General features: G+C 35.2%; 1 protein-coding gene and 1 pseudogene across 1 annotated transcript; both read left to right on the top strand.

The window, feature by feature from the left end:
* The first annotated feature begins 11,644 nt into the window (after positions 1-11,644).
* LOC121261530 (kinesin-like protein KIN-1) lies at positions 11,645-17,131 on the top strand. The gene is made up of 16 exons (XM_041163955.1): positions 11,645-11,758; positions 11,916-12,018; positions 12,260-12,303; positions 12,396-12,425; positions 12,509-12,631; positions 12,739-12,764; positions 12,959-13,040; positions 13,335-13,376; positions 13,451-13,484; positions 13,971-14,046; positions 14,119-14,335; positions 14,417-14,508; positions 15,137-15,251; positions 15,333-15,512; positions 15,780-16,535; positions 16,994-17,131. Exons 1-15 carry the CDS (start codon positions 11,645-11,647, stop codon positions 15,945-15,947), a joined length of 1,446 nt encoding a protein of 481 aa, XP_041019889.1. The 3' UTR covers positions 15,948-16,535; positions 16,994-17,131.
* Positions 17,132-17,364: 233 nt separating this feature from the next.
* LOC121261533 lies at positions 17,365-21,800 on the top strand (annotated as a pseudogene).
* Positions 21,801-22,963: the final 1,163 nt, after the last annotated feature.

Raw genomic sequence — 22,963 nt, 5'->3', positions numbered from 1 at the left:
TGGTCTTAGCCAAGCATCATGGATGACTTTTGTATAATATCATATTTCTATTATTAAATAAGCCCAGAGTTGAGGATCATAGCCTTTAGAGGTGATGAGAAGTGTATAGTTCTCAAGCCCCTTTATTGTATTGTGTATTTTGGGCCACCTATTAGTAGGCTTCTCTAACTACTTTTAATACTTGTAACACAAGACTCCCAAGGCTCTAAATTTACAGAAGAAAATAGATTTTAAGCTGCTGATTGGCCTAATTGCTTGTAAATCAGAGCTCGAGTGCCCTGCAACAGTTTTTTGTGCTTATGCATGCATGATTATTGCATTGTGTTGATACCCAATGCATAGTTCAAATATTATCCACAAAGCCTATGTAGTTCATAGTTATTATATATGTTGGTTATGGTAGGAATGCTCCACCATTTAATCTGTTTAGAACAAAAATATTATCCACATTGTCCAACACATGCCTTTTAATCTGTTTATAACAAAAATAAGTTTCATGATAAACATTGTCCTGCACATACTCCACCATTTGGTTGTTTGGCTATATGTGCATTGTCTTGCATGAAACCATAATGATTTATAGTGACATTTTAAGACAGTCTTTTCATGCATTCCATTACTTGTTTCAAGGGTGCTTGTGTTGCCAACTCGCAATGTCTTCATCGCAATCGCATTTTGAATCTTCTTTGGTTGATCGTTGCTTGAAAAATGTCTCAATATGTTTATGCAGATTAATAACACATCTCAAAGTCTCGAACACCTCAAGAAATCCAAGAATACATTTTTAAGTTGTCCAAATTATAATAAGGAGATCATTACTAACAACTCTTGTCTGTATACTTTTATTTTCCTATATTATTGAAGCAACTATTTTTTATGTGCAGATTTTGAAGAAGGAAATGAAAGTTCAGTTGTGAGAGAAAAAAAATTCCAGCGGAGAGAGGAAGAACTACAAAAGAGAGAGGTTGAAATCCAAAAAAGATAAGAAGAACTCTAGCATGCAATGGAAGAGATTCATAAAAGAGAAGATGACATCCAAAGTCAAGTTAAAGATATTAGTTATGCACGCATGCTACTTTGCGTATATTGGAGACTTTCAATTATAATTTCATGTTGTATAATAAGATAAAAATCAATAGAGAATTAAGTTTCTGTTAAAGAATTTTTTTAATGTTGTTAATAGGTTTATCAAGTTTATTAAATTTGTTAGTGCTTCCTTGTAGCCAGACTGGTAACTTGTAAACCATTTTCATTAATATGCAGTGTTCTCAATTTGTAATTATAAAGTTTATGTTTCTAATTGTACCAGACTTATCATTCATTCAATATAACAACTAGATTCTATCAAGGAATAACCAACCATCAGAGTTACAACTAGATTAACAATCAAATACGTGGAGAATTCCTAATATCTGGAGAATGTGAAACATAAAGCATTCTTACTAAATTAACATGAAGAGTTACAACTAGATTCTATCAGAGAATAAGAACCAAATTCCATAAAAAAAACCTACATCAACAACCAGATTCCATCAAGGAATAACCAACCAGAGTTCAATCTAGTACATCAATGTATAAAATAATACATCAAGTTACATCCAGCTTCTAAAGCATAAACAACTAGAGTCTGAATCAAAGCATGACCATAATGTCAACAACGAGCATAAACAACCAAAGTCCTTGTAACGCCATTTGTTCTCGAAAGAGGCATGATGTTGAGGATCCACCTGTAACATCAGTGTTAAAAAGTTAGAAAAAAATTCATGAGTTGTGTTATCCAAATCATAGCTAAAAGTTCAAACGAAATACTATATACCTACGCAATAACACTTTGTTGTATGCCAGTAAGTAAAAACCTCATCTATTGTTATTGTTGTGCCACTTGTGTTCAATACCTCTTTTGTCGTTACTGCAGCACCACTTGTGTTCAAGACATCTTCCGAAAGTTTGCTTGCCTACATTTTAACCACACAAAATTAAATTAAATATAATTGGGAAACAAACTAAAAAAATTGTATGAGAAACAAATCGAATACATTTTTTCTTTTCCCATTGGCACCGGTCTCAGACTGTTTATTTTTAGTTTTTGACTTCTTTGTAACATTCTAAGGTGCCATCCGTTTCGATGGGGGCCTCCCTTCACCCCTCACAATGCGAAAACTTAACACTTTTTTAAAACTTTTAACTTCAACTTCAATGACCAAAGTACTAGTATTCACCAGTGCAGGCTGGGCCTTAGTTTTTGTGTAAACCAAATTCATTGCTGGTGACTTCTGCACCATATCCATTGAATCATTTTCATCTTTTGTTGCATTTATGGCGAATTCATAGCATAGTTTAATCAAAGTAGAGTACCTACCAGTAACTAGTTTACTACTCAAATCATCATAACTGCTTCAAACTAGAGCATATATACGTTTAATGTCATTCATCCACTTGTCCATAATGTACTTAAAAGGTAACGATCGAACATCCTTTACTGAGAAAATAACAAGAATGTGTCTACATAAAATGCCTCTTATCTCAAATAGTCTATACATGCATTTCGCCTCACACTCGACTTCATTGAAGTATGCTTGGTATGTAACTCTTTTGATGCATTCTTCAACTTGCAACTGATCATTAACTTGATACGTTGAAATTACTCTTTCTGTCTTGATGAGAATACATAATTCTTATTACTTCGGACTGTACTTATTTAATCTTAGAATTAGAATATAATTCCTGAAATTGCTTCTCCATAGGTAAATGAGTTATATATGGAATTGTGCAGTTGAATGAGTGAAAGTCCGCTGCAATTTCATTCTTTACTTTCTTCCTCAATTCATTGTCAAACTGATCGACGAACTCTTTTAACGTCGTCTCTGAATGCACAAAACATCAAAAATTGCATTTATGCTCTCAATCCTCTGAGTTCTACTCATTTCAATCCAGAATGTATCTTTCAGATATGCAGGAACCCAATGCTCTTTCTTACTATATAGACTTTGAAGCCATGCATTGTTATGCAAATTATACGTATCAATAAACACCTCCCAACACTTCTCAAACTCTTTAAGAGTATGGCAATCATAAACACATTTCTGCAATGCACTCTTCCAACCACAACTATACTGTAAATGGGAACCCAACTTCTCTGGTAGTTTTCACATGATGTGCCATAAACAAAATCTGTGTCGAGTATTCGAGAAAACTATTGTTATCACATTTTTCATAGCCTTATCTTGGTAAGTGATTATAACTTTTGGAGTTCTTCCACTTATACATTTCAACCAAATCTCAAATAGCCAAACAAATGTATCAGTATCTTCTCTTGAAATCAGACCTGCTCTAAAAAATATAGATTGTCCATGGCGGTTCACTCATACAAAATGGGTGAATGACATGCAATATTTATTTATAGGTATCTTGTATCAAATGTCACAACATCCCCAAAATATCCATATGTTGCTCTGCTATGTGCATCAATCCAGAAAACATTCTTTAATCTCTCATCATCATCCAAATCCATCAATAAATAAAACCCATCATTATTATATTGCATTTTCTCAAAATATTGACGAATTGCATCAGTACCTCATTTATCAAGCGTAAGGTGTCGAGCCTTGTCAATATAATTCCGTGCATCTTTCTCAACAAATGGAAACTTATCAAATCCACCTGCCTGAACAACCAATGCGCCGAAACTTTTAGCCATACTTATGCCTGCTTTGTCGTTGATATCTAACTATCTTTTTACAGACTCATAAATCTGTTGATTACATATAAAGAATCTTGTCTTTCGTGGACTTAGCTCATGGTTGTGTGCATTCTCAACAGTTGTTATACACAATATCACATCAAGCAAAATAGCATTAATCTTTGCCTTATAGTCCGTCTTCGTAGTCAGACGTGGTTTAGAAACATTCAGAGTACGGTTTATTATCTTACCACCGCGAACACAACCAAGTGTTAAATATCTGACACTCCCATCATCTTCTCTTTTATTTCTTTGGGTCATTAAACCAAACCTAGTTTGATTTCCATATTACTTGTAGAAGTCCAACAACTCTTCCTCAATTTTAAATGACATTCTCGACCTTGATTCCATAACACCATCATCATCATCATTTCCATAACTGCTCGGTGCTACTTCCTCAACCATCGATGGTACTTCCTCAACCAGTGCATTATTAGTCTCCAGCAATATACTATAACACAGATCAGGGTAAGGAAGGTATAAACCCAATGCAACAATTTGTGGTATACTTGTTGTTGTTCAATGAACTCGTCTCCTATATTTGAGCTATCCTGATAAATATTGTTTTTGAAAGAAAACAATGATTGGCTAGTAGACGAGGTGGGTTCAGTCATCTCCTTAGGATTACTTGAACATCTCAGATAGGGAATTGGAGGAGCAAAATGATAGATAATTGATGGTCTAAACGGTACTCCCATTAGCTGTTGCAATTTACAATAAAAAATATAAATGTAGCATTCACAAAATCACATTGTTTGTCCATGGATAAGGGCCGGCATTTGGATGAGGTGCAAATGGTGGGAAAAATATAGGTGGCATAATCCTATGATAACTATGTATATAGTTATATGTTGACCAATCTGGATAAAATGACTTTGATATTTCCTGAGACTACTGGTAGGCCTTGTAGCACTACTCGTAGGCCTTGTGCTAGTGCTAGTAGGCCTTGTGCTTTCTTCCCATTTCTTCATCGAATTGTCCACAAAAAATAGACCCACCTCTATATAATATTTAATAATATTTAATAAGTAATGCTCCAATATTTAATAAATAATGCAAATAAATTCCATCAATACATAATACATAAAAGGGGTTTGAGAACTATACACTTCTCATCACCTCTAAAGGCTATAGTCCTACAACTTTAGGCTTATTTAATAACAGAAATTTGATATTATACAAAAGTCATCCTTGATGCTTGGCTAAAACCAGAAAATGGACAACAATAGCATATAAATTGAAAGATCTATAAGTGCATGAACTAGTTGACCACAAAAGCAAAATCTGACAACTAAAATCTAATTATTGTCAGCTCAAAAGCATGGCATAATTCTTAAGTAAATAGATTTTATTACTCAGAAAATTCTTATCACCACAATGCTGGAACTCGAACTCAAAAAATGGGAGGAACCTCGACTGGACTGGGTCTATGTTATCGAAAAAATGTAGGTAGAGAACTGAGGACGATGCTGGCATGGTGGAGGAGCTGACCACAATGCGACACCGGAGGAGCTGACCATGATGCTGAATTTCGATCGACACAGAGAGAAACAATAACGCGACTGGGCAGCAGCAAAATCAAACTCAAATTGCTTTTATACAATTTTTAGGTAACAGGACATTTTGGTTATTCTACCTATACTGATATGGACAAAAGACAAAAAAGTGGAGTACACAAGGCTTGGGTATAAGGACTGTGTAAAGGAAAATGAGAATGCCATGGACTCGTGGTGGATTGTTCATGGGTGGCAAGGCAATATAACTGTGCAGCAGTGTGAGAATGAGATTTTTATAATTTGATGTGTCTTAAATGCTTTCTATTATTAGAGAGGTAGATATAATATTCAGATTTTATGGTATTTATTCCTCTGTGTATAGTATTTAAAAAAGGTAATATTAGGTACAAATAGATAAATATCGTGCAAATCATTTGTAAAAAAATAGATCCTACTAATAAAAAATATTTTTTTAAGGTGAGATATATTTTTTTACAAAGGTTTGCGCATAATTTGCGTATTTGAAATTTGTACTATTCATTTCTCTAAAAAAAAATTGTAAGAAAATTCACTTGGCTTACTATGTCTTTTGAGCTATTAGGTTACGTGTGGATATTGAAATGAGTTGAGTTAAGTTATAAATAATAGTATTTTGTAGGTTCCACTGAGATACGTTTAACTTTTTTAGGGTGAGATGTGTTTAACTTTTTAGGTTGAAATACATTGTATAAAGCAGGTTGAGAATTGAGTTTAACTTTTTTTTATGAGAAATTAAAAAGGTAGTGGATCCCATTAATAATTAATTTGAGATGAGTTGAGTTTGATTCAATAATCAAACACAACATTAAAGTTGTAGGCTTCACTTTTGGGCCTTACTATATACTTCCCTTAGATAAACTTCGATTCAGATTGTAGCCCACGACAGAGCAAAAATTGGTTCATATACATAAGAATTACACAAGTATTTTGATGTCATCATACACAAGAAATAATTGGTTCGAGAAATATTGATTTTTATACAAGAATTAGTACAATAAATATTGATAAGAGATTTAGAGGCGTCCATTTTAGGGCTGTACAAGAAACCGAAGGACTGACCGGGACTGACTTAGACCGACCTGCCGATCTCGGAACCGGTCGAAACCGGTAGGGAACCGGTCGGCAAACGGTGGAATTTTATTAAAATCGACGTCGGTTGGTTCGGTCTCGGTTCGAACCAGTAGAAAACCGCTGAACCGGCCGACGTCTTAAACCAATTTATATATATATATATATATATATAATCCATTCTAAAACGACGTTGTTTTGAGGTGAAACGGCGTCGTTTTGCTTATGCAGTTTAAAAAAAAAAAGGGAACGATGCCCGCCGTTTCTGCCTAGAGTTTAAACAACACTGCTCTCAGTCTCCTCATTTCATCGTTTCCAACCCTTAGCACTCAGTGCTCTCACTGCTCTCAGTCTCCAGCGGTGCAGCGACTCATCCCTTCCAGCGTCCGCAGCTGCGCAGCCCTCCACATCCCTCCATTTCAAGCCCTCGCCTCCACTCTAGTCTCCACTCTCCAGCGGCATTAGCATCGGCAGCTTCCTTAGCCGTCCCCCTCATTTCGTCCTCTCCACTCTCCAGATAAATTTTTTTTGTCTAGTGTTATTTCCATTTTCTTGATTGATGATAATGTTGTTTACTATTTTCTTGGATTGTTAAATGATACTGTTGTTTACGATTTCTTGGATTGTTAGATGATTTTGTTGTTTACGATATCTATTTTCTGGATTTTTGAATTTTGTGGTTGTTTGGTTGGATTGAATGGCACATTTGGGCAAATTTTTTTTTTTCGAAGAGACGCATTTGATTTCCAACAAACCGCCAAACCGACTGTGAACTGGCTGGCAACCGTAGCAACCGGTTTTATCCCTTACACGGTCGATTTTTGGCCAGTTTTCTTCCCCAAAATATCGGTCGGTTTCAGTTTATGCACAAAATCGAACCAAGGGGTCGATTTTTCACCCCTAGTCCATTTCATAAAAAAAAGTAAATATCATATCTGTAACTCTTTTCAAATCTACAACTTTCATGATAACATTTATGTAAGATTGAAATATTCAGATCAAGAAAATTTTACATTTTTATGAGGTGGCACTATCATATTAATTGATTGTAAAAGAGTTGCATGTATTTCATATATATATATATATATATATATATATATATATATATTCCCCTTTTAAATTAATTGGGAAATGTTACATTCACAAAAATATTTATAAAAGTAAATTTATATATTGACATGACTCGATTTGAAGGATTGAATCTATTTATATATAAATTTACAATATATCATATGAAACCACCTCAATTTATAGTTTTGATTTTATCATAATTGTTTGTAAATTGAGAATTTCTCTAAATTCCGCCGATACTATTTTAAGACATCTTGTACGTCAACCTCGTGATATCAATGAATATTACAATATTGTCCAAGTTTACCTCAATATTGGCATGCCTCTACGTGAGTTTGAAACCCTAAAACTATTACCATGGTGGTGATCCATAAATATCCAACCTTATGGGGTTTTTACTGTCAAGCTTGATCTTTTCTATAAATGATATATTTATGTCTTTATCTATTTTTTTTTATAAGAGACAGAAATTCATTCATATAAAATGAAACATGAATACATAATTCAGTTACATTGCTACATCTAATAAAACTCGAGATATAAGGAAATCAGTACATTGACGTTACCATTGAGTTGTATCTTCATCCACTAGCTTAGCGTGACGGGCTAGCAAGTGAGCAGCCTCATTACCCTGTCTCCTAACATGCCTGAAATCTTCGTAGCAAATGCTGAATTTCCATAACCCATAATAGTGAGATTTTGTTCTCTAGAAATCACAACTTCAATAATAGATAAAAAATCACCTTCCAGAATTAAATCATGCATACCAACATGAAGAACCATCTGTAACCCCCTCAGTGCAACAAGAACTTCAATCTCATGCACTTCAAAGTCACCCACTTCTCTCCTGCTCAATGCCATCAACATTTCACCCTTATAATCCCGTAAGATAATCCTGATTCCAGCAGATGCAAAATGTTTAAATATAGCTCCATCAAAATTCAATTTAACCTTACCCAACAGTGGAGGCTTCTAACAAAGTAATCGCTCTTTATGCATCACTAATTGATTAGTCTTGATGGTAATAAAGCTTTCAACATATCCGATATAATTATCAACAATCTCTTGAATAGCACAGTCTGAATTTTCAAATAACAAGAGATCCCAAATACCCCATGAAATTGTGAGGAAATGAGGAACTATAGAATTAGCTTCCTCCACTCATATCCTTAACAATGTCTGAAACTCTAAATTCACATATAATAACTGAATAATGAAAGGACATCGAAGTTTCCATACGTGCCACACGAATTTAAGCATCCCAAATAACATGACTACAACTCTCATCTTGCATCTTGCATCGATCACAAGTCGCTATAAGTAGAATACCTCTTTGCAAAAAATTCAAGTTGGTGGGTACACTATTAGTACATGCTCTCCATGCAAAGTTCTTCACTTTATTAATTTGGTAACTTAAAATTCCACAGCTTTTGACAAAAATAAGAACGGACTTGTACACAAGAACATTAAGCTCTATTCTTTGTAGACATCACATTAGAAACAAAGTGGTAACCTGACTTCATTGTGTACACACCACTTTTATTCCCATTCCATACAAATTGATAATCATTTCTCAAAGATAAAGGAATCTTCAATATTTGGGTAGCAACGTTTGGATGAAAAACATTATGGATTAGGACCTCATTCCATGTACAAGAATCACTATTAAACAATGCACTAACGGTGAAACTTTCTTGTAAACTCGAATCAGCGACTGTGAAATAAGAGGCCAAATTTGTTGTGAGCCATTTGTCATGCCAAATATTGATAGAATAACCTCGTCCTACTTTCCAAATACACCTTGAGAGAGAATGTCCTTGGCATCAAAAATACTTCGCCAAACATAGGATGGACAGTTGCCCAAAGTTGCCTTTAAAAAAGTAGAGTGAGAAAAATATCTCATCTTAAAAACTTGAAAAAACAATGATTTAGAATCATGCATAAGCCTGATTCATCATCCTTGTTTTGCTAACAAAGATAGATTAAACATTTCTAAGTTCTTAAAATTCATACCACCTTGAAGTTTAGAGGTACACAATTTATTCGAACCCACCCAATGCATCTTCCGCTTCATACCACGTTGGGCCCACCAAAACTGAGCAAACATCTTCTTCAATTTTTTACAAAATAATTTAGGTAATTAAAAGCAACACATTATATAAGTTGGTAACCTTAATTAGAATTTCCCTACCAGCTTATGAAAGTAGATTCTCTTTCTAACATTGCAGTCCATTCCAAACCCGCGTCTTCAACTCCCTAAAAGTAGCATTTATGTTTTGACTAATAAATGACGGAAGACCCAGATACTTATCAACGATGGTGTTGGACAGATTGTACTTCCCAAATCGACTCAATGTGCCCACATTTCTGCTAATCAGCTACTCCGTTTTCTCCAAATTCAATTGCTGCCTAGAAGCATATATTTTGTATGTGCGTACGTAAAAGCTGCCGTAGAATCTCATTTTCAGACTTGGTAGCTTAACAAAATAATAAACAATCATCAACAAAAAATAAATAGTTTGACAAAATATAAAGTGTCTTGATCTAGCTATTTTGTGTCTAAGAAAAAAAAAATAGTATTTATTATCATTTCAGTTATTATTTCTTGAGGTGATATTAAAAAATGATCGATAGAGATACAAAAAAATATCAAATAATTAATTAAGTACCATATCAAAGATTACGTACGAAAGGAAAGATGCAGGTAGTTCAAATAGGATGAAAGCTAAAAAAAAAATATAGATATCTTTTACGTAGAAATCATGCGTACTCCAAACCAAACGTTGCAAAGCGATTATGTAGAATCAGAGAGAAGTTATAAAGAAAAATTTAAATATTTATTCCGATGTTTTACACAAAAATCAATACGAGAAAATATTGATCTTGAATATTTTCCCTCAAACCCTAATCCATCCATTCTTGCACGGCAAGAAATTAACTGATCTAATTAACTCCTATACATCAAGATCATCAACAAGCATGCTCTACAAAAAGAAACCAACAAGATCGATCGTGTCTTAGCCGGTGACCCTTCTTCCACGGACCACCTGACTCGCATCGCCCTCGGTCAGTACCTTAGGTGCGCATCTTTTGATCTCGACGAGTCGTCTCCGATCAGTACTCTTTGGTTTCGTCGACGGCGGCGGACGCAGACCCATGCGAACATCGTAAGCCTCTCGGCTCGTCTCGTCGCTCAAGACTTCCCACGCCTGGTTGATGAGTCGAAGAGCACCTGGCGCAGCTGACGAGCAAAACACGTCGGGATGCACCAACTTAACCAGCTTGCAGAAAGCGGTGGTGATGAAGTCGATGCTGAGAGATGGGTCGGCCTTGAGGCCGAGAATGGCATAGAGATCAGTGTGCCCAAACCTGTTCTTCTTGGTGGCCGCGTAATGTACCCGGAAGGTAGCGTAGTAATTGTTGACGGTACGGAAATAGGGATCAAGATTCTTGGCCAGACTCGCGAGATCGAAGGCTTCTTTCCCTCTGCCCTGGATAAACTTCTCTTCGGCGTAGTCTAGCAAGACTTCTGTCATGGTTTCAGTCTTCAGATTGGAATGCAAGGAAAAGAAGAAAAACTTTGCGAGGCGGAAGACTAGGAAGGAAGTAAGAAAGAGAGTGTGCGCGGTTTGAGCCTTCTGTGTACGTAGGTAATATATACACGCTCTAGAGAATGCATAGCCCTTAGGGCAAAGTGGTAATTATGGGAATTCCTAGGTGCTTTGGGAAAACTATTACGGACTCTGTGGTTTAAGTAGTTGTGCATGCCACGTGCACAATTATCTCTAGGAACTTTAAAACGACGGCGTTCTCTTGTGCATAATTCTCACCGACTTCATTCTCTCGCGCATATAAAAGCCACTTTTCAATTCCCGATCCCCGCCAAAGAGATCGAATAGCGCTAACCCCAAAGTACATCTCTCTCTCTCTCTCTCTCATTTCCTTGTTTGGTCGCAAAGAAATATCAGGAAAGCAAAGAAGCCAACTCGATTTTCAATGATCAATATCCAATATATTTTGTACTGGTGGAACCTTTATTTTCTCTTTCTTTTCACCCGATTTCTCAGGCTTAAAACAGTGGACCGTAGGAATTATTTTTCCTTTTTTTTTTTTTTTCCAACTGATTCTGTTATTTCTTGACATTTCAACGTCGATCTAAGTTCATTAGCAATTTCACGCTCTTTTATTTTAGGTTTAAATTGGAAGTTAAACTTTCTAGCGCCAACAAAGTATGTCGAACATAACGGTCTGTGCTCGCTTCAGGCCCCTAAGTTCAAAGGAGAGAAGAGATGATGCCGACAGAATCTGTATTCGATGCATAGACACTGAAACTTTCATTTTCAAGGTTTCATTTGGCTTGAATTTATATTGTCTGGAATTTAGCAATATGAATTTGTGCGTGTCAATCTGTTTCTGTAGTAAATTGGAGCTATTGTGCGTGCGCGTGCGCGTGAGCGCATTTAAGTTTGATTGTTTAAGAAATATGTATAAATGTGTTGTAGGATGAGAAGGAGGAAGATTTCACTTTCAGCTTTGATAGGGTATTCTGTGAGGAATCTAAGCAAGCCGAGGTCTATGAATTTCTCGCCCTGCCTATCGTTCGAGGTATATCTCATTAACTTCATTATTTGTTTGGAGAGAATAAAAGTACTTTGCATCTTGTCACTTGGAAACTTCATTGACATAATCCTTTATTATTCTCATCTTCATCGTTATTAGGTTGTGGAAAAGATTAAACTGAGTCGGTATTGATTGATTTATTTAAAGCAAATCTATACAGATTGAGATAAAACCTTGTTCTTATGCTGTGCCTTTGAGTGTATTTATGTTTTTGTGATTGAAACAGATGCTGTTAATGCAATCAACGGGACAATTATTACTTATGGACAGGTAACATATAGTTTGTTAATTCTATAAAAACTCTTCTCGATTCTTGCTTATCTGTGTTTGCCTCTTATCTGTACTTGTGCCATTGATGACAGACTGGAGCTGGAAAGACTTATAGTATGGAGGTAATGCAATGAATTGAAAAAAGTTCTAGAACGGCAGTCATAGATATTATTTTAAGCTCATACATGATGCCATTTTGGATCAGGGGCCAAGTGTTCTGGAAGTTGATGAGGAGAAGAAAGGGTTACTTCCAAGAGTGGTAGATGGAATTTTCGAGCATATTAAATCTTTTGACGAAATGACAAAGTATTCAATCAAGTTGTCAATGGTATCGAGAAACACATACCTTTATCTTGTGCTATGGCTTGCATTGGCTATAATGTGTCAATATCTCCTCATATGTTTTTCTGATTGAATCTACATTGATTCGAACAGGTAGAGATCTACATGGAAAAAGTAAGGTACTTATCTCGCAAATAGTATTTTTACTTACATGGTCCTTCTAAACATGATGGTTGATTCCCTTACCTACTATACACCTTAGTAGCCTTGATTATTAACTGTACTTTTTTTTTCTTGGTAAAATCTGGGAGGTTACCTCAGATTACTGACCTTTCCTACTCATTTCATCATAACTGAACCTTGCTCTACTCAGGGACCTATTTGATTTATCCAAGGACAATATACAGATTAAGGAGAGCAAAGTACAGGGGATATTGTTGTCGGGCGCAACAGAGGTGAGCCTATCTTCTGTCACAATCTTACTTCTGGTTGTGTTAATTTTCTGCTGAATCTCTAAACCATTATATCACTAAAGCTCGTTATCTTACAATGATAAAAATGCCAAGTCAAATAAGATCCCTCCAAACCATTATATCACTAAAGCTCGTTATCTTACCATGATTAAAATGCCAAGTCAAATAAGATCTGATTAAAATGCCAAGTCAAATAAGATCTCTTTTGTTTATGTCTTTCAATATTGTGTTTTCCTTAATATCGTATCATCAATTTTAAGAACCTCCCCATTTCAGATATCTGTATCGGACCCTTCTCAAGCATTACAGAGCCTGTCAGTAAGTCAAGAACTGCTGGATAACTTTTTTCTCATTCTATTTTAAGCTTTAATGCTGACTTTGGAAATGCGCAGACAGGGATAGCTAACAGAGCAGTTGGAGAGACCCGTATCCTGCCTTAATACTGTTTTTCAATTCTTTATTTATTCATTAAGTGATATATAAGCAGCCTGTTTTGTGGGTGTAAATATCATTGGATTTATTGTGGCTAAGCCCTGGTTTGGTTTCACAGACCTTTGAAACCATCTCATCCCCTCCCATTTTATCTCATTTTATCTCAACATTCAAACACCATTAAAATATAAACATTTTTCAATTTTAAATTTTCAAATTTTTTATCTAATCATTACAACTTTTCTAAACTTCTAAACAAAACACAAAAAATAATTCAATTTTTTCAAATCCTAAAACAAAAATTATATTCTAACATTCTTTTAACTTAATAATTTTTTTATTCAACTTTTTCTCTCTCATTTTTCAAAATCCTATAAAAATTTTAACTCAAATCATTTTACTATCATTCATAGATTTCTCATATCATCTCGTGTAACCAAACGAAGCCTATATCATGTTTACAAAGCTTAATATAGGCAGAAATGAACATTGCCAGCAGTAGAAGTCACTCTGTGTACATGTTTACCATCCAGAAAGAATTCCTTGGAGATAAGAGGTAGTAGTATTTATTTAGTCGGTACTGGTATCGCTAATGAATTAATATTTAACACTTTAAAATTGTGGACAGGATGAAAGCTGGAAAACTAGTCCTCGTAGACTTGGCAGGATCGGAGAAAGTGGAGAAAACTGGTGCTGAAGGGAGAGTTCTTGAAGAAGCTAAAATGATCAACAAGTCCCTATCCGCCCTTGGGAATGTGATAAATGCTTTGACATGTGGCTCAGGCAGAGCAAACCACATCCCATATCGCGATTCCAAGCTTACTCGGATTCTACAAGATGCACTTGTTGGTTTCCTGCCCTTCTGTTCTCATCTTTCCAGCATCAAATTGTAGTTAAGATCTGATCTTCAGCTTCTCATCTTGCAGGGTGGGAACTCCAGAACTGCTATATTATGTTGTTGCTCACCGAGCCCTTCAAATGGATCTGAGAGCCTATCCACCTTACGTTTTGGTGGGAGGTACTAATTCAAATTCTATTTCATGTGTTGATGCCAAATAAATAATAAAAAATCCCTTGACGGAGTAGAAGAAATGTCCTACTTTTGTTTTACGTAACTAGGTCAGTGCGGAGAGAGTTCGGGGATGTGCCCCTGAAAAAAGAAAATAGAAAAAGAAAAGAGTTAGGTTCCGAAACAGTGAGTGAGTATAACAAAAAGTAACCAAGATTGCTGACTGAGCAGCCTACTAGCTTGTTGGAAGAAAAGATAGAAAAGAGAAGAAGGGAGCGAAAGCACAGAAGCACTTCTAGTTTCAGCCGGAAAGAGAGGACTAGATCTAAGAGGTCCTAGTGGTATTCTTACCTAGGAACTAGAGCAGACGCAAAGAAGGAGATGAAGATTGTTGTGTCTTCGTCTTCGTCTTCGTCTTCAGCTCATTCCAGAGCAATAAAGTGAGGAGCACCCACTCTTTGAATGTATGGTATTTGTTAATCTTATGATAACCAAGGTAACTGACTGAAAGTTAGTGCAGTAGTTTCTTAAGACAAGCTTGAAACCCTACGAAATGTTACTTTTTCCTAGTTGTCAACATTTTTTGGTTTCATATAATGACCTTTCCTCTGATTGTGGAAATGGAAATTGACGCCAGGGCAAAGCATATCAAGGTATCACCACGTGTTAGCTGCAATGAGGATAAATGTGCCAAGAAGCACGAAACTCTTTTTGAGAATAAAGATGAGTCAAGCGACAGAATTCTAAACAAGGTTAGAAGTATATTGTGGAACTCTAAATGTGATCTAGAGTATTGCATTCAACAGTTTCTAAAACAATTTTCATTCATGAAGTTGAGGGAGAGATTGGATATTGAAGATGTAAAATTACTCGAAGAGTTGTTCATACTGGAGGGAATTCTCTTTGATCCGTATTCGGTTGAAGAGCTGGAATCAGACTATGAAGATGTTACTTCGCGGACAATTTCTTCGTTACAACACCACGTGGAAGAACTTGCATCTAGTGTGAAAGAGGTGAAGTGTTAAATTTTTACAAGTTTATGAAATAATGGCTGATAAGCATCATTTCAATGACTTCTGGTTGCGTATTTTTCTATAAAGAAGAGAGAGAGAGAGAGAGAAAGAGAGAGAGAGAGAGAGAGCATTCCTTTTACTCCTTGTCAAGAGAGATTTCAGAAAGTTGAGAAGCTGGAACAATCTATATCATATATATATATATATATATATATATATGTTTTGGTACAATGTACACATACGTTTTCATATTTAATACTTTTACAGCTTAAGAGGGAGAACAGAGCTCTCAAAGCCAGAATAGCAGCCGCTGAAAAGCAAGATACACTACACAAAGAAGATGCCATAATTTCAAATGTTCTGCGCAAGATTTCAGGCATCTTCAGTTTCTTCTTCTTCTGGGGTTCACTCTATTCTGTCGAGGTCCCGAAGTGAAGACTTCATTCCCATTCCATGGTGTTGTATTACAAACATAAGGTATATGCCATACAAGTAAAGGAACTACATAGCATATTTCATGCACTAGTGATATCCACATGACCGGATGACTTCCATAATCTGATTTTTTTTTTCATTCCCTTAAAAGTCCGGAAAATAAGGCAGTACAGAAACAAAATAATAATAAAACCGAAAAAACACAGGTATTATGTAAAAAAGTATGTGCTTAATGATAATACGTATGATTTAGCAGCTCATGCTTATTCCCATCCTTGTTATTGATAAAAAAAAATACCACTAGATGATCATCTCTCAAATCATCCATACAAATCTTATTTGTTCTAATCCAGAAGCTTTGCGTTGGTTATGTGAATAGCTTTAAGCATCGAAATTATGTCTTTCTATTTATAGATTATCTCAAAGAAACTAGCTTGTTAAAATTATCTGTGAAAGTTGGGCTTCAATGGCGCGGTTGCCCAAATTCCTTGAGATATAGAACTGCAGAATCATCATGATCATCATCCTCTAACCAAGCTTTCCTGCTCGTGCGTGCAATACGGGCCTAATTGGATGGGTCAAGCGAGGGTACAAACTTTTTAGCTCTACTATTCTGTAAAAATTAATACTTTTTTACTGTTCTATATATGGTATAAATTATATATATATATATATAGATAGATATATTTAAATTCAACCATTATCTTCAAACTATAGCAGTTGAGATCTTTTCCTATAAATAATACTAAGATGATAAGGGGTATGGTAATATAAATAATATTTGCTAATATGTCAAAATCTCGGAAATTTAGTTTAAAAGTACGACTGATATTAAAAGAGATTTACACTATAAAATATTCTAGAAATTTAAAAAAAAAAAAAACTAATTTTTTTTAACGATTATTTCATAAAGATATGCGTTAAGATTATTTTTTCACCCTGTTAGTAAGGCAGGCGAACACGCAAAGTAGAGAGATGAAGAGATAAGAGTGATGATAATTATAATTGAGGCTGTTTTTGATATAGAAATCATGGGTTCTATGCAGAGTGGCAGAGAAAAGAACAAAGCGAATTATTGAATGCAGCAGGCAGGAGTGTTTGATTAAAAAATGAAGAATGCAGTTAGAGAGAAACATCCGTTCTGGAGACGTGTGGGTTTTAGTTTGGAATTCAGGAGGAAGAAGCAACATTAATGCTATTCGTGAAAGGAAAACTCAATCCCCTTTTGCTTTCAGTTTCAATACCCATGTGGTCTGGCTTTTGGAACTCACTCGAAAGCTTTTTTCACAATCTTCTGAACAGTAAACGCTAAACTCCATCCCTCTTTCTTGTCCCCATAAGAACTCCATCACACCTGAGACTGATGTGTTCAAGGGCTTTTAGAGCAATAATTGCTCGATGAGTTGTAAAAAATAAAAATAAAAAAATACAGAAACCTTTCCTTTTGGCTCTCTTTGCCTTCCCAAAACCTAAAGCAAACTCTCAAGTCTCACTACCTGCATAAATACCGACCTGATTCATGGGAAGTGCCACGAGCCATTTACACACATAAAGTGAAGTGAAGTGAAGTGAAGGCTGCATGGCTACGAAAACCATCAATATTCTGATCTCGACTCTCGCCTTGTTTTCCATCTTTCTTTCTCTTGCAAATTCCACTGATTTCCATTATCCCTCGGTTTTCAACTTTGGAGATTCAAATTCTGACACAGGCGGGCATGCTGCTGGGCTTGGCTTCTTCCTTGGCCCCCAAATGGAGAAAAGTACTTCAAGACTTCTTCAACAGGCAGATTTTCTGATGGTCGTCTCGTCGTAGACTTCCTCGGTAATTTCTTCACCTTTATTTTTTATTATCTGAAACTTGTAAAGCTGCAATTTTCACCTTTTTGTTTTTCTCTATATACAAGGATTAACTATGCTCTTTTTTTTTGTTTAATCATTTCTTCTGGCACATGTTGATGATATCTTACATTTTGACTGATTTTAAGGGTAAATTTAATCATTTATTTTATATTTAAGATCGTGGATCAAACTTTCACTAAAAATATAATAAATGGTTTTAGCACTTTTCTACCATGATAGAAGTTAAAAATATAATGAAATTGAAATAGAAAATAGAAACTTTAAGTATAACCATCTTTATTAGGGTTAAATATAAAATTTGTCCCTTAATTTGCTCCAAAATTTAATTACTCTCTTATAGTGTTTTTATTGAGCTTTTACTCACTGTGATTTTAATATATAAAGATCAAATTTATCCCCATTGTCAGATATCCATATAAAATAAACTATTAAAAGCACTACGTCAATATTGTTAGACACCTGCAGTGACCTAAATAGAAAAACTAAAAAACCTTCAAAAACCAAGAACTTGAAAAAATAAAAACTAAAACTAAAACTAAATTTATTGTGTTTGAGAAGAAAAATTATTCTCATCAATCATTATTCACTACCTCACATCTTATAAAAAATACTTTCACACCATGTGAAAAAAAACTATAAATATAAGATATAAAAATGAATAGTGATTAATTCATAACATTCCTCTTTACAAAATTCTTCTGAAAGCTATGCACCAGTGCCAAGTGGCCTGTCGCTAGCCACATCCATGGTGGCCTAGGTGGGAGAGGATCCGTTCCGTCCTCCTCCACCCTCCACTAGCCCTCCCTCCGTGCACAAGGAGGAGGGTATTTATAAAAAAAGAAAAAATTGTAATTTTTAAGTTTTTTTTTAACTAATTTCATGTTTAACCCTCTTTATTATTCTCAACATAGATAAGAAATTAGATTTTAATAAGATAAAATAAATCTCATGATAATTACAAACTTAAAAGTTAAATTTTTAAATAAAATAAATATAACAATTAACTCAAAATTATTTACCATAATTTAATATTATCTCCTAACATTATGTTTCACGCTGAAAAACAACACAACATGAGAATTTACGCTTGTTGAGATAAGGAAAATACTGACAGGTACGTAAGCCATGCAATGTCAAGTAGCTCCTCCGCATGGGGAAAATCCCATGACACTTGTCACTTGTTAAAATTAAGCAAAGCGTGATAAATATGGGGGACGTAAAGATGTCGACGTCACAAAATCTTAATTAAAATAATGACTTGGATTTGAAAATAATTTTTAATATTCATGAGTTGAAAAATCGACAAGAATAGTTGTCTTTATTTTTGTGGGTCCTGTTGGCTTCCTACAATTGTAAGGAAATTTCGACCATTCCCATCATGGCACACCAAACAAACTTCCATTGCAAGAGATATCATAAACTAATCTGCAACTGCAAGCGGTAGTTACAAGACAGTAGAATGCAACTAAATGGCTTACAAAGTAACAGAACCCCCCTCCCCCTCCCCTCCCCCATCTCTTTCTCTTTCCTGTATTGTCCATCCATGGCCATCAAGACATGCTTTCTCCATCTTCTTTTCTTAATTATGTTCATCTGTTTGCCTCTTTCCAAATCCATTCACTTCAACTTTCCTTCGGTTTTCAACTTTGGTGACTCAAATTCTGACACGGGCGAGCTTATTGCCTCCGGGATTGAGAGCCTTGATCCTCCTAATGGACAGATTTACTTCAAAACTCCATCTGGGAGATACTGTGATGGCCGTCTCATCATTGATTTTCTCAGTAATCTCTTTGCGTTCCATAAACTTGCTTCTTTGTTCTGCTATCTATATTTATCTGAACTCTGTTTTGGTTCCCTGGATTCCCCTGTTTTATCTGTTTTCAAGTATTACCATCTCATTCATTCTTATGCATGAAGGCTTTTTATTTTTTCATGTTAGATCCTCATGTCTGGGTGCAATTTTACAGTGGATGCAATGGATCTGCCATTTCTAAATGCCTATCTGGATTCAGTTGGTGTGCCAACTTTCCGAAAAGGATGCAATTTTGCAACTGCAGGGTCGACTATACTTCCAGCAACTGCAACATCCGTCAGCCCATTCTCATTTGGGATTCAGGTGGCTCAGTTCCTCCGATTTAAATCTCGAGCTCTCGAATTGCGTGCTAAAAGTACGTATATATATTATCATATTTTTCCATTCAGTGGCTAGAGATATTGCTAGGAGTAAGGCAAGAAGCACAAATAAGAAATATTGTCAGATCACCAATGTTCTTAATTTTTGTTTCAGATAAGAAACTTGACAAGTACCTTCCGAAAGAAGAATATTTTGGGCAGGCACTTTACATGTTTGACATAGGCCAGAACGATATCGCTGGTGCTTTTTATTCCAAGTCATTGGATGAAATTCTTGCTTCAATTCCGACCATTTTAGTTGGGTTTGAAGATGGAATAAAGGTCAGGTTCATCGATTACTTAACTAAACAAATGATTATTTTTATTTACTGAAAGTTTAACCAAACATGATTCAAAATCAAGGAACATCGAATTCTCACAGTTCCCTTCAATTCATTGGTTTATTTTTCAGAAACTATATGATCAAGGGCCAGGAATTTTTGGATACACAACACGGGTCCTCTTGGATGCTTGACTCAGAATGTTGCCAAATTTGGAACTGACCCATCAAAGCTTGATGAGCTAGGATGTGTAGGCTCGCACAACCAAGCTGCAAAAATTTTCAACCTGCAACTTCATGCTCTCTGCAAAAACTTCCGGGCCCAATATTCGGATGCAAATGTCACCTATATTGATATCTTTACTATAAAATCCAACCTCATTGCGGATTATTCCAGATACGGTCAGTACTACGTCTCAGTACTTTGGTATTATCTTTCAGTATTCCAGACTAACAACAGTTTAGGACAGTATATTCTCTTAATTTCAGCATATTACAATTGTTCACATTCAGTTTAGCATTGTTAAAAACTAGCAATTCAGTCAATGAGGCTGCAAATGTACTGTAACTCAAAAAAGTTTTTCTCCTGTCCTCTTAACCATGAGCCACCTTTCACTCAAACATTAAAGCTCCTCATCAGTCAACTTACAAGGTTTGATTGAAGAAAGCATTCTCCTATGCTTCTTACTCATGTTTTCTTTTCTTTTAATTTTTTCATTTCAGTACCTTCACTTCAGATCCACTTATTTGGTGTACACATTGATTGATACTTGAGAACCCAGCAACTTCCATCAGTAGGCATGATGGGCCGCATCCATGTTTGTAAAGAAACTGCCTTTTGATTTGAGAGAATGCTTACATCACAAAATACTTGAGAAACACTCAATTCTCTTCATCCATTTATTTTACTTCGTTTTCATGATAAAGACACCTACTTCTAACTCTTTCTTTCCGGTAGATGATCAAACTGGTTAGTTAGGGTGGTTATTCCTGGGTGTACCTAAGAAACATCACAAGAATTCCAAATTTAGTCAAATAAATCGAGGTAGTTTGGTATCATGCCCCCACAGATAAATTTCTTCCCAATAAAAAAGTTCATTTCTTTTTTTTTAGGATTTGAACAACCTATAATGGCTTGCTGTGGGTATGGAGGTCCACCATTGAACTACAACAGCCGCATTAGATGTGGGCAGACGAAGAACTTGAATGGGACCTGGATCACGGCCAAAGGGTGCCCGGACAGTACTGAATATGTGAGTTGGGATGGAATTCATTACACTGAGGCTGCAAATCAGTTTGTGTCATCACAGATACTCACTGGAAAATATGCTGATCCTCCTTTCTCAGATGAAATGCCTTTCCTTCTGAAGCTCAAGTTTTAAAAGTTCAAAACGCCTATTATTGTAATTATTAAATTCTTTTGTTTCCCTTAAATATTGTCTTACACATGTAATTCTAAGCTATCATTCAAAACTTCTACCAATATGTATACTTAGTAACTGGAATGCTTTTGATATATTTAAGTGGATACGAGTTGGTTTGAAACTTTTGTTCTGTTGCAATGGCTTAATAGAACTAGTGAGCCCAATCAAAGGCTACAAATGGGCCTTTTCTTCCTCCTCTCAAGCCTCTAAACAAAGAGAGGGACAGTTTCTATGCTTTTCTCCTTGATATATTCGCCCTTAAAAATTTGTAAGCATAATCTAAGAGCTGGCTTTGACAGTGATACGAGATAAAATGAGATGATTTTAAATGAGTTAAATAAAATATTATTTTTTTAATATTATTATTGTTATAGAATTTGAAAAAATTAAATTTTTTATTATATTTTGTGTGAAAATTTAAAAAAATTGTAACAATGAGATGAGATGAAATAAATTGAAACTATATTTAAATTCAAACATAAATACACATATAATTTGGTCAAGAAAAAATATTTGAAAAAGAAAAGAGGAGGAACAAATAAGAAAAGATGGGCTGATGCTTAAGTGCTTTTTAATTCCTAAGATGTGGAATTCAAGCTGTCTTAGCTTATCTGGCAATAAAAGCACTCTACACAGCAATATTCTATGCCATCTTGAGGGTGGGGAAGAGTAGAAACAGTACTGTCTGCGAAGTGCGAACAGTTTACATCAACGAAATAATTGAAGCGGTCAAAGCAGTCCTTTTGAGTTGTTTGTTTGCGTCCTTGCATGGCTTTTAACCTTTTCAAACGATGCCTCATGGCCACACTTTAAAGTCACTTGGAGCTTATTCTTTATTTCACTTTCACTTTCACTTTCACTTCCACCCCCACGTTTTTCATAATCTTCAAACTCGGGCATCTTGCCTCAGATTGCGTCAGATTGATAGCCCTAAATTTCTCATGAACTTTCTAGGAGACCCGTGTTTATCACGAGATTCATGGCAGATCTAAATTACCATTTTTTTTTTTATGTTATTAATTTAATTTATTTTCTATTTATTTTCATTTTGATTTGAATTAATATTATTATTTCAAAGTAACATATATCCCCTAGAAAGGTTGAAGTTTAAATATATATATGTATGTATGTATATATATTTACCATAAAATCCACTTTTCTTTACCCCCACGGAAAGACGTGATGATGAAGCGTGATTTTGATATGAGAAATATAGTTATGATTGTAAGTGCCGTATAATTATATAAAAAATAAAAATAAATGTAAAATTTACATGAAAA

Source organism: Juglans microcarpa x Juglans regia, chromosome 4D (assembly GCF_004785595.1).
Source record: "Juglans microcarpa x Juglans regia isolate MS1-56 chromosome 4D, Jm3101_v1.0, whole genome shotgun sequence".
NCBI classification, from domain to species: domain Eukaryota; kingdom Viridiplantae; phylum Streptophyta; class Magnoliopsida; order Fagales; family Juglandaceae; genus Juglans; species Juglans microcarpa x Juglans regia.
This window is presented reverse-complemented; position numbering and strand designations above follow the sequence as displayed.

Coding starts and splice junctions, on each gene's coding strand:
- LOC121261530 (XM_041163955.1), top strand. CDS start 11,645: ATGTCGAACATAACGGTCTGTGCTCGCTTCAGGCCCCTAAGTTCAAAG. Junction 12,632..12,738: donor ATTCAATCAAGTTGTCAATG/GTATCGAGAAAC, acceptor TGATTCGAACAG/GTAGAGATCTACATGGAAAA. Junction 14,047..14,118: donor GAATTCCTTGGAGATAAGAG/GTAGTAGTATTT, acceptor AATTGTGGACAG/GATGAAAGCTGGAAAACTAG.